This window comes from Dromiciops gliroides, chromosome 1 (genome assembly GCF_019393635.1).
Source record: "Dromiciops gliroides isolate mDroGli1 chromosome 1, mDroGli1.pri, whole genome shotgun sequence".
Lineage (NCBI taxonomy): Eukaryota > Metazoa > Chordata > Mammalia > Microbiotheria > Microbiotheriidae > Dromiciops > Dromiciops gliroides.
In genome coordinates, this window is record NC_057861.1 from 401,017,696 (window position 1) to 401,031,033 (window position 13,338).

General features: G+C 37.9%; 1 protein-coding gene across 1 annotated transcript in view; it reads left to right on the plus strand.

Moving 5' to 3' along the window:
- Positions 1-13,338, plus strand: part of CDC20B (cell division cycle 20B) — a 66,809-nt gene that overhangs the window by 19,141 nt on the left and 34,330 nt on the right. The window contains 2 exon segments of the mRNA XM_043976048.1: positions 11,502-11,555; positions 11,628-11,802. Of these exon segments, the coding sequence (XP_043831983.1) occupies positions 11,502-11,555; positions 11,628-11,802 (229 nt within the window).

Genomic DNA, 13,338 nt, shown 5'->3' on the forward strand with positions numbered 1-13,338 from the left:
AACAGGCTGCATACAGTGCATGGATATTTTACTGTGGGTCAGGGCGAAATTAGAGCTGAGCAGGGGAGGACCACCCTTATGCATGTAAATGAGTAATGAGGCAAGTATTTACTGAGTAGCTACTACTTACAGTCTAAATAATCCTTGAGATTAGAGAATTGTACCATCCCATCCTGTATTTATTGTCTATTTCACTGCAGTCTCTGCCTACCCCACCCCCTCACTTCAAGATGCTAATGTAGAGAGTATTATCCACTAATATGTAATTTTCTTGTTCCAGGGGCCACTTTGCTTGTGCCTGCCTTTTGTGGGGAGCATTCCATGCTCTAGATCAGTAGTGCCAAGCTCAAAGAGAAATGGGGTTTTAGTATCTTTGCAGCTGCATATTGACTTAAGAAAACTAAATATTAACATTTTTGTTGTTCTTTGTTTTTGAAGAGGACCAATGACGTCATGATGATGATGTCTTGACTTTTTGGTGAATTGGACTTCAGTGGGATAGAGCTATACAAAGTTTTCAGTCTCTCTCTTCCAGAGTCCAGAGGCAAGATTAAAGGGCAAGAATACAAGGTGCTTCTTTTTTCTCCTTCTTTTCCTTCTCCTCTTCAAAAAGCAGGGACGATTTACTCTTTTGTCATGTGGCTTTCATTTTTGATTTCTTGAAAATTTTTGATTTCTCTGAAAAAAAGACTTAAAAATTAACATTGCCTATGTTACATTGTATTTTTCTGTGTCTTGTTAAATATATATATATATATAATTTTTTTTTTTTGCAGGGCAATGAGGGTTAAGTGACTTGCCCAGGGTCACACAGCTAGTAAGTATCAAGTGTCTGAGTCCGGATTTGAACCCAGGTACTCCTGAATCCAGGGCCGGTGCTCTATCCACTGTGCCACCTAGCTGCCCTGAAGCCAAAATTTAATAACAAATCTTAGTTAATTCACTTTTTTCAAACATGGAGATAAATAAAATAACACAAACTAGAGGAAAGAACAAAAAGAAAAACATCTAAATACAAACTGTGTGTGTACTATGTCATTTCTGGTCTGATAAGTTGCTTTAGCTCTTTATCTGAGCTTCTCAAAGCATCAGTATTTATAATCCACATCTACACTATTTTTTTTGTATACACAGGTCCCCATTACATTTAACTCAATGAAAATTTATTTAGCACCAATTATGTTCAAAGTGCTGTGCTGGGTTCTGATTACAAAAATGAAAAACAATGGTCTTTGCCCTCCAATTACTTACAATCTTGTAAGGGGATATGAAAAGTATATGGATAAGTTTAATGCAAGTTAGAAAATAGTTAAATAGATAGGAGAGCTCAGAGTGTTCAGAGAGTAAAAGAAGAAGGGATTACTTTTAGACACAAAAATTGAGGAAGACATCACAGAAGAAGTAACACCTGGGTTGCATCTTGGAGATGGAGAAGAAGTTCAATAGGCAGAAATGGTAGTGAGAGTCTGATGGAGGTATGGAGAGCTCTGTATAGGGATGCTGAGAATTCAATAATGTCACTAGGAGAAAGGTCATCCAATATTGTTCAGAGGAAGAAGAGAGAATTTGTTAGGGTTGGTGATTCTCACTGAGGGATACCAAACTAGCTAAATAATCACCAGATATGAAGAGGGTCTTCTTAGGAAATACATCTGAGATATGATGGAGAGCCCAATAACCATTATTCTTATAATCCAAGTGGGAACAAATTATATTTTCCTTATTTTTTTATTTAAAATTTTCACTGATATCTCATGTTTTTTATGTATCTTGTTCTTAATAACACCTTAATTTCTGAATATATTCTTCCCAGCTATTCTACCCAGTAAGTCATCTCTTGTAACAAAGAATGAAAAAGAGAAAAGTAGTCCAGCAAAACTAATGACATATAAACTGTCTGGCAGTATATTTCATGTTCCATATCTATTGCTACCCATATTTGCAAAAATAGGAGGGATTCATTTTCTTTTCTTTTCTTTGGAGCCATACTTGGTCATTATAATTAATTTTTTCTTGTTCTGTTGTAGTCACTGTATATATTGTTTTTCCTGGAGGTGCTTACTTTACACTGAATCAATTCATATACATCTTTTTATACTCTGAACACTTGATTTCTATTGTTTTATGTTTCAGTTACATGTCATATTCATGTACTACTATTAGCTGTCTATACATGAATGTATATAATATTGTGATATATACAGAGTATTGTGATATGTACAGAGTATTGGTGATAAGGAAAAATATAAATATTCATGTAAGGAGGTAATTCTGACCTAATAGGTATCATTAATAATAAATCACAATAAAATGTGACTTTTGACTATTCAAAAGTAACAGATTGGATGAATATATTAAGAAGTTATGTTTATATGAAGAAATCTGAGAACTAGAGAGAAGAAGCATTATGAAAAGCAATTAGTTGAGGGTAAATATAGATAAAAATAGGATGGTGTGGCAAAAGTAATACACCGGGCCTGAAGGAAGACATGGATGATGAATTTGGGAAATAGTTAATAAATTTGTCATGTGGCATCACAACACAATGGTACTGGATAGCTTCAACTCTCTGGATGACTGCTATAATCTTGTCTATGCTAAAAGTAAAGATATATTCTTGACTTGCTTAAATAATTTAATTATTGGTGGAGATGAAGAGGGTTGCATCTATCTAAAGCAGTGCTGTATCCTTGCTGAGTATTCTTTGCTGTTAAGTGTCAGATGGGCTATTTTGTTCCGATCCTGAGCCTGAACCATCAGACTGAACTGAATCAGACCACACCCTCCCCACCCCACCTCAGGAATTTTGTCAGGAAGTGATGTGTGATAGACAAGAAGGGGAAAACTGGGCACAGTATGATGCCCACTTTAGGCTTCATCATTGTCATTAAGTCATTTTAGTCACGTCTGATTCTTTGTGACCCCATTTGGGGTCACAAGATACTGGAGTGGTTTGCCATTTCCTTTTCCAGTCCATTTTACAGATGATGAAACTGAGGCAAACAGGGTTAAGGATGTTCCCAAGATCAAACAACTAGTAAGTATCTGAGGCCAGATTTGAACTCAGGAAGATGAGTTTTCTTGACTCCAGGATTGGCACTTTATCCACTGTGCCACCTAGCTGCCTACCCTAGATTCAGGGGTAGTATATTTTAAAGAATTCAGATAGTACATAGGTAGGATCCCATGGTCAAAAATTCTACAAGGTCCAAGAGTAATAATGGAACAATCTCAAGGGTGGAACTGGGATGATATGAACACAAATGATTCCAACGAGACTAAACTACCAAGATCTTATTTTGCTTCTGTTTTCTCTACCAAAGAGAACAACTTATTTGCTTGGGAAGGATAGAATAAAGATGATTGTTAGCAGGGAGTTGAAATTTCAAATAAGTAAGAAGGTATTAGGGGAGTACCTAGATGCCCTCAGTGAATAAAAGTCATTAGGCTTGGATACACAACATGATAGGGTGCTGGAAAAATCGTGTGTGTGTGTGTGTGTGTGTGTGTGCGCGCGCGCATTCTACACTATGATAACAAGAGAGGCAGCTTATTCATACTTGTAGACATGTCAATTTAGTTTTGATTCTGGGCAAAACTCTAGAATGAAATGTTAAAGAGATGGTTATGAGTGCTTAGAAGGGGAATCAATGATAAAGAGTTGGCATGACTTTATCAGGAATATGTCAAATATAATTTCAGCTTTTTGTCAGGATCATTAGATTGGTAGACAGTGAAATTCCATATACTTTGGTTTGAGCAAAGCATTCAACAGTCTCCTTTTCTTTCCAAGTAGACAAGATATAGTGATAGAGATACAGATATCCTAAATGATAGTAAATTTAGTTGTATTTGGAACTGTTTGAATGACCGTACTCAATAATAATTAACAAATTAGTGTCATTTTGGAGGATGGTCTGGAATAGTATGCTTTCATCAATGGATTCCGTCATCTATGACTTTCATTCAGTGATCTGGAGGAAAGAATAGATATTATGCTTGTCAAATTTATTGAGGGCATGGCAAAATCAGAATTTTGACAGCTGGGCCAAAGCCTATAAAATGGATTAATGTAATAAGTGTGAAGTACCATATTTGGGTTAAAAAACAACATTGTAGAAGTCTATGTCTGAGTACTCATGGATGGATGACAGTTTGCATTAAAAAAATCTTGGGACTTTAATGAATTGCAAAAAAAGAGGCAATAGTACAATATGTCAGTCAAAAACCTAATGATTAGAATGATAGATAATTTCAGAAATAGAATAAACAGTTCTGAGAAATTCATGGGATGCGAATGGTGGAGGAGAGGGAAGAGTCTAATATAACTCATGTTTTGAGCTGATGGATTGGGAGAATGATAGGCCTCAGTATCCTTATTTGCAGAAAGAGAGAACTAGACCAGATAGCCTCTGAAATTTCTTCCAATTCTATATCAATAATGCAATAATGAAACTTAAAGAGTTAATTTTTTTATCCTCTTGAGCTTAATGTATCAGCAGGACATGTAAGTGGAGATGTCCATCGAATTGATAATTGGATTTTCTGGTCCAAAGCTGAGAAGTGAGGTCTGGGCAGAGGTAAATATTTGGGAATCATCCACTTAGTAGTGATAATTAAAACCTTGGGAGTAGATGCGATTGCCAAGAAAGAAAGTTCAGAGAGAAAAGAGAAGACAGACTTGGATATAGCCTTTGAATAAGTTGTCAACAATTGGGTGACAGAACAGGAATGGACCAATAAGAGAGCAAAGGAGAGGGAAGAGGATGAGGAGAAGGCAATCAATATATGTTGGTTTATAAGGAATTGGTAAATTTTATTGTTAGGCCCATTTTCCTTAGAGGAATGGAAAGGGCAGTAGGAGGATATGTGGCAGGTGTTATGGGAAATCATTGGTAAGACCCTTAAGGTGACCAGCCAAAGGGATGGAGGACAGAGAAACAACAATGGCATCAACTCAACTTGGATACTAATAGAGTAGAAGTTTAGGCATAGAGGGAGAGGATAAATTTTGGCGATGATGTAAAGGCAAAAATAGTATTATTTGGCATTTAATGATATCTACATAGACACACACACACACACACACACTCACACAGCAAAGTCAACAACAACTTGTAAATGAACCTGAAGTTTCTTGCTGAGGAGGAAAAAACTATATGCTGGTACCACTCATTTCAGCCTTCATATTTTAGTTTAAAATGTTATTGAGATACTTCAGTCTTCTCATCTGAATTTAAAATTATATTGAGATAAGTTTGAAATTTCTTGTAGTGAGAGGAACCAAGGGACAGTTCAGAGACCTAACCATACTCTTGCCAATAGACTATTTAGTCTCCTTACCATCTATGGAGCTGATTTATTGCCTTTTATTCAAACATTTACCTAATTGTGTTACCGAAAGAGAGAAAGAGAAAGAGAGAATTAGTTGTAATGATGGTTATTAACTATTTTTTATGAACAATGCACCTGATGAATTCCAGTATAGTGAATCATAAACATTCCCTTCCGGGTATATTCACAATTTTTGGATGGTAGGCCAACTGGGAGGTGATGGTTGAGAGTGTATTGGGTCATCTTTGTTAATTTTATCTCTGCAGTATACTTTAGTGCTTCTAGAAAGACTTTAGCATCACTCCTTAATCTTTCCTGGCATTTCCAGGTTTTTCCCCCACCCACTGGATATGTGTGCCAGATTATTTATCATCAGATATATTTGTTTCTATTTTCCCAGTTGTTTCATTTTGTTATTTCCTGACCTTATTTTTACCCTCTCTCTAGGTTCCTTTCTATTTATTTTTTGGCCAGTGTGCTCCAAATTCCTCCCGATTTAGTGTCAATGTAATGTGAACTTTAAAGGTAAACAAGCCAAGCAGATTTGCTTAGGGTATCAAGCAATCCATCCTTTTTCCCTTCTTTGTCTTGTTTTTCTCATCTTCCTCTTCCTCTCTATTAATAAATACTTGAGTCATTCCAAACTATGCGATAGGCATTTCCTCCAAGGGAGATCCTGGATCCAAAGTGTAAAAACACTGTGGAAAGAAATGGAATAATCTAGTGGGAAGGAGTATCCCTCGAGGCCTTCTCACAATGTACCCAGTGAAGTGGGAAGCTGAGCAGCCTTTTTGAATACATTGGAGCTATTAATCCAAGCAATTCTGACCCTCACCTAGGCTCTCTTTACACAGTTAAATAAGACAGATGTCAAATGCAACCCAGACTAAACATTACAGGTTGCAAAATTAGGTTGTGAATAAGGCAGTCTCTGCTTAAACCTCAGTGACAGAGTGCATTACTTTGCAAGACAGCCCATCACAGAGCCACAGAATTGGACTCCACTGCTTACTACTTATGTGGCCCTGGGCAAGTCACTTTCCTCTTTGGGCTTTGGACTCCAAGGTCCCTTCTAACTCTAATGCTCTTCTTAAACCAACCTGACCCTAAGCAGGAATCTTTTCTATGACATCCCCAACAACTGGTCATTCAGCTTGAACTCCTGCAGGGAAGGGAAATCTTGATTATCCTGAGGCAGTCCACTGAACTTTTGATAGGATATTTTTCCTTCTATCAAGCTGGGACTGCAACTTTCATCCAGTCATCCCGACTCTGTCCTTTGGGGCTGACAAAACAGAACCATTCTATTTTCTACATTATGGCTCATAAAATACTTGAGAACAGCCATCATGACCACTTCTTCACAGACTTTCCCTTCTTCAGGCTAGACGCCTCCATTTTCTTCATCTGATCCTCAGAACATGGTCTCAGAAGTCCTCATATTCTGGCTGCCTCCCTTCTAGAAACGCTGGCCAATGTTCTTAAAATGGGGCACCAGAATTGAATGCGATGCTTCAGATATGATCTCACTCCAGTAGTGTGCAGTGGTTCTAGAACTCGTCTCATGTTATTCCTCCTAATATAGCTTAAGATCAGGTTAACTTTTTGTTTTTTTCCCATGTGAACTCAGTCTCCCTATTTTCTTTCCCAGGCTGGAAGTGCAGCAGTTTCTCACAGACCCTATCCAACTGCTGATTGGCATGGGAGCTTTGACTTGCTATGTTTCTGACCTGAGCCCATTTGCACCTCCTAAGTCAGAACCTGATGGTGCTCCATTACTGGAGTCTCACCACAATGGTACCAGACTTATCCAGGACACCTAATCAGCTCCAGCCCTACTGCAGCTCAGATCTTGGGAACTCAATCAACCTTTCCCAGGAGCAGGGGTAGGGGCCACCATGCCCAGCCTGACATATTTTTAAAAACAAATCTTTAGGGGCTGCTAGGTGGCGCAGTGGATAGAGAGCTGGCCCTGGATTCAGGAGGACCTGAGTTCAAATCCAGCCTCAGACACTTGACACTAGCTGTGTGACCCTCGGCAAGTCACTTAACCTCAATTGTCTCACCCTTCCCCCCCAAAAAAGAAAAAAACAACAAATCTTTATCTTTTGTGTTTTTCTTGACACTCCTTTTCCCTCAACCCCTCCCCTCATTGCTTTAATGAACTACACCAATGACACCTTGATTTAAAGAAATACTAACCAATTCATCTCCCTCTCCTTTCTCTAGGGTGCTTTTGTCTGATCACCAGAGCCTATTCTCTCCTTGTTCCCTCACGTAGATGTAGATAAAGCAGGACTTCTAACTACTCCCAATAGACTATCTCCTTTTTGCATCACGTAAACAATGACACTAAGGCCACCTGGCCTTTTCATTCTATGTGGAAGTGTTTATCTTTAAGCTTCCTTTGTCTGTTGTCAAAAACTCTGCTCCACTCTGGCTTTCTCAAGAAGAAGGTGAAAGTAAGCCATTTTTGCCAAAGGTCCATTTTCTTTCCCATATGCTCATGTCCAAAGGAAAAGTTATCCTAGGATGTAGACATTTTCTTTTCCTTTTTGGAATACAACAATAATCTACTTTTATTTCTTTTTATCAAAGAGTGTGGTTTTTCAGTTGTGTCTACCTTTTAGTGACCCCATTTGGGGATTTCTTGGCAAAGATACTGCGTTGTTTTGCTATTTCCTCCTTAAGCTCATTTTACAGATGAGGAAATTGAGGCAAATAGGGTGAAGTGATTTGCCTAGGGTTACACAGTTAGTAAGTGCCTCAGGTCAGATTTGAACTCAGGAAGAGGAGTCTTTCTGACTTCAGGCCAGGTGAGTACTCTATCCACTGTACCACTTAACTGCCCTTCATCAAAGACTACTCTCTAATTATTTGAACTGCTGTTCCCTGATAAATGGACATTTTTCTCTTGGAAACTTGCAAAACCCTTTCCTTTACTCTAAACCTTTGTAATTACATTCCTGGGTGAGTTAATTTGACTCCCTTCTTTCTGCATCCTGTGGATTTTGTTGATTTCCACTTTGTTCTCCAATTCTATACTAAAAAGACTTTTTTCTTATATGTTTCCTGAACTATGACATCCAGGTTCCTTGTTTTATCATTTTTCTTGTTAATTTCTATCTTCAAGATCAATTACTTTGGGTAAGTTTTCTTCTGATTTTTCTGTCTAATGAAGTTGCTTTAATATTTCTTGTTGTATCTCTGTATTTTTGTATTCTGTCTTTGCCATTCTCATTTTCAGGATCCAGTGGTTTTTCTACTGTTTTCCACTATCTGTTCTGAACTACTAGTTATCTTGTTGTTTTAAAAAAATTTTATTTAAGGACTCTGATTTTGTCCCTTATCTTTTCTTTTAATTCTTTTATTAAACTTCTCAATCACTTCAGTTCTTACAGTTTGAATCTAACTTATGGGGGCTGGTTGTAATTAGGACAATATTATTCCCTTCTGGAGATTTCTTCTCATAATCTTTTATTCCTTAATATTTCTTTCAATATGATAAGATTTTTTTGGTTGTTTAATCACATATTTCTTTAGTCTCTCTCTGATGCTTTCTTCTTGTTGATTTTTGTTTGAGAGGTTTTCTTTTTCTCTTCATTTTTTGGGAGCTTTATTTTTGTTTGGTATTGTTATTATTTTGTTGTTTTGAGGTAGCATGGGGAATCTATACTTAGAGATGACTAGTTAGCTATCTCCCTTGCAAAGTATTTTGGGACAGGCCTGGCACTTAAATTCACTTGAAGAGGATAGTTGTTTCCAATTATTTTCTATATTATTTTGGGCTTCATTTATTTCTCGATTTAAAAAAATCCTTTCTAATTTTAACATCATTCTCCTTGGTGGTCAAGATGGAAACAAAAGAGGAAGAAATTTCCTTGACTCTTCTTAGTCTTTTTTTTATTGATTGATCTTTTAACTTCATCAATCACCATTAGGGCAACACATAGAGGCAGTGACAGCAGAATTAGGGTATGGAGCCTGAATTTTGTTTCAAAGGGTGTATGGTACTTACCATGAAATTCATTGACAGCATTAAAAAAAAACAACACTGTAGTCCTGTAGACTCCTTTTCCTCCTTTTGTTGTTGTTGTTGACATTTCAGTCATGTCTGTCTGTTGACCCCATTTAGGGTTTTCTTGGCAGAGATACTAGAGTGGGTTGCCATTTCCTTCTTCAGTTCATTTTACAGATGAGGAACTAAAGCAAACAGGGTGAAGTGACTTGCCCAGGGTCACACAGATAGTAAATGTCTGAGGCTGGATTTGAATTCATGAAGATCAGTCTTCCTGACTCCAGCTCCAGCACTCTATCCATTGTGCTACTTACTGATATTTTCTGTTTCTTCTGTAGTTAACCCATGCATCTTTTCCTCTCTCCGACAGAGAAGTGATTATTAGTAACTAATGATTTGGGGAGATTCAGATTCCCCCCTTTTACTTTTATCCTCATTTCTTTCATTATCCTCAGTCTCTCAAGGTTGAATTAACCTCCTCTATCCAGACCCTACCCAAGTGGTGCAGTCATTGTGTTTTGCTCAAGTTTGGGTGGGAATAAATTCTTTGAATAGATTGCCCAGGGCTGGGGTTTACCTAAGAAGTAAAAGACACTTATCTGATTGCTTACCATCTCAGAGAGAAGGGAGGGAAGGGAGGGATAAATTTTGGAACTCAAAACTATAAATAAAAATGTTTATTAATTTTTAAAAAAAGAAGTAAATGATACAAAGTTCAAGTCCAGCCTTTCATTATAATATTTATCCTCTCATTAATTGTTAACCAATCAGAGTTGATTGCCACCCTGGGGAACAGCTACTCTTGAATGGCATAAAAACTGTGAGCTTGCTGCCATGATTGTCTTTGGTCTAAGAGAGAGCTGGTCAAATGACCATCCTTTTATTAAAATGCTGGTATTTTTTTTTTTTTTTTAGTGAGGCAATTGGGGTTAAGTGACTTTTCCAGGGTCACACAGCTAGTAAGAGTGTGTTAAGTGTCTGAGGCCGGATTTGAACTCAGGTACTCCTGACTCCAGGGCCAGTGCTCTATCCACTGCGCCACCTAGCTGCCCCTAAAATGCTGGTATTATTAATAACATGATTAAATTACCCAGAAATTATGTCTCTTAAACCTTTTTTTAAATGCCACATCCCTCTCAGAGAGCTATCCTATCTGACAAGTGGGCAGCTAGCTGGCAAAGTGGGTAGAGTACTGACCCTGAAGTTGGGAGGACCTGAGTTCAAATCTCACCCAGACGCTTAATAGGTCTGTGATCCTGGGCAAGGCGCTTAACCCCAATTGCCTTAAACATCTGCTGCCATCTCTGGTTGTCCTGATATATATCTTCCCACTGGACCCAGATGACTTTAGAGGAGAGAGTGAGGCTGGCGACCTTGCACAGCCCTTCCTCACTTAAATCTGATTCAGTGAAAATTATGACATCACTCGATGTCAAGCCCTTTTAAAGAATGAAGGACAAATAAAAATATGACAAGTAGTATTTCTTTAGAAAAGAAAAAAAAAGTCAGCACCACTGATTGACACATTGAAAAAGTCCCAAAACAAGAGCAATGTGTAACACCTGTGGGCCTTCTGATTTTTCCCTCACTTAAAAAATGGAAACCTCCTTATTTTCTATTCTTTGCCATGATATCAGTATAATTTCTGGGACCCAAGTGATTATTTATAGAACATCATAATAATGCAGTAATTTCTACATCGGCACAATGCAGTTTTTGAAAAAGAGTTGGTGCATATCATTACTGTTAAAGACTCTGTGTTTTCAGTACAACAGGCTATTCTCAATAAATTTAAAATAGTAATATGTGTTGGGTTTAATTTGCCACCAAAAGCTGCTCCTTGAATACTTTGTATCCCTTGCAAGGCGTCATGGGAGGAATCTCTTAAGGATGTATGGTAAAAGTGTTTGGGGGAGTGGTTGGCTAAAGGGGGACACCCGAAAAATTTTACTGAGGTTCCTACATTTTAAACTTAGGTTCCTAGAATAATATAGTGCTATGAGGTTTTTTTGAACTCTGGTAATTTAGGACCAATTAATCCATGTTGTGTCAGACAAACTGAGCTTTCTTTTTAGAAACATTTTATTTTTACCTATTTTTGATGAGCATTTGGCTACAGCTCTTTGTTGTTGTGTTGTTCAATAAACAGGCATTGAATGCAGTGGATACTCCATATTCTAACTTTAAAAACAATATTGTGCAAGTCACTTAACCTCCATTGCCCCGCAAAAAAAAACAACCCCAAAACAAAAACAAAAAACCCAATATTGTGAAGAGACAGACATCTGAGATGCCTGTTGCTAGTAGCCCAATGGCCACGAGAGGGCAGCAGGTTTCCACTGGAAATTGTGCCGCCCATTCTTTTGGGGAAGACCATTCTCTTGATGATTTGATGGATGCTTCTGGATCAGAGTTGGAGAGAACACAGGAGGAAGTGACCGTGATTCTTGGTAAGATTATAATACTGTGGGCCATTTCTGAATGGTTCTGTTACTACCTTGTGTGACCATGTGTTGTTGTTCCAAGTCTCTTAACTTAGTTGAGTCCAAGTTTTCTCATCTGTAAAATGCAGGATATTGGACCTCTAAGGTCCCTTCTAGTTCCAGATCTGTGATCCTATTAAACCATGTCTTGTCATTCCGAATTTGATGATAGTTCTTTTTAAAAAATTAAATTATTTTCTTGTTACATTCTAAATTCCAAAGTGTCTCGCTACCTCCCATTTAATGCTATTTCCTATCCAGCTGAATTTCCCTTTCCTTTCCAAAGAATTAGAAATTTACAAAGAATAAAGACATCAGCCTAGTGTGCAAATAGAATATAGTTTGACTTGAAAACTTCTCTTAGAATTACTTTGATATATTACTTTTTATAAATCACCATGACCTTTTTTTGTTGTTGTTGTTTTGTTTTTTGTGGGGCAATGGGGGTTAAGTGACTTGCCCAGGGTCACACAGCTAGTAAGTGTCAAGTGTCTGAGGCTAGATTTGAACTCAGGCACTCTGAATCCAGGGCCAGTGCATTATCCACTGTGCTATCTAGCCACCCCCACCATAACCTTTTAAAGAGATGCTTTCGACTTGTTTTGAAAATTGATTTTATTATTCTGGTGAGAGGTTCATTTGCTGGTCCTTGGCTAAGGAAAATCATTGATATTGGGATAACCAGGTGGTGTAATTTTTAGTTTACTTATAATTTATTAGGGAGGGGTAAAGGAAGAAGGTAATTGGAAGGTTCTATATATCATAGCTGAATTCTAATTCAAGTTGCCTCTGCCCCTGATCTAAGCTTTCATTATGTGCCCCACACATGGAAAGAAGACAGACCATGAGCCTGGAGTGCTCAGTCAGGTCCCCCAGGCCCATCATTCCTCCTTAAAAGATTGGAAGCAGTCAGGAGAGTGGAAAGGAGCACATTTTTTTGGAGGGGCATCCTGCAATCTAGGGAAGAGGAAAAAAGAAAGGGGGGAGAAAGAGGAGGGAGGCAAATGAAGATGATTCTGAGAAAGAAGAGGAAAGGAGATATGATGAAGCTAGAGAAAAAGAGAGGTAAGAAGAGAGGAAAGAAAGAAAACAGAGCAGAGAAAGATGAAAAGGGGAAGAAAGAAGCTCATGACCTTACATTGGGCAGGGCTTGGAAAAGGGCATTTCTTAAGGGGGCTGTCCCGGATTTTGACAAGCATGAATTGTGGCTTCAACCTATTGGATCTTAAAAGCATGAGCTTCCTCTAGAACAATGCTTTGAAGACTTTCTAAAAACCCCTTCAATTTTTTTCTATCCAGGTGTTTAAATACACGTGAATCTCAGATTTTAATTCATTTTGACAATTGTTTTTCTTTTCTCCTTCTGCTTGAAGCAGGTGTTACTATGTTCATCCAGTACATAGGCTCCAACCATTGTTTACAAGGCTTGGTGACCTTTAGGTCTAAACAGATATAATTAGGAATTCTGGCATCTGGGGAAAACTGAGTTGAGTGGGGAGAGGA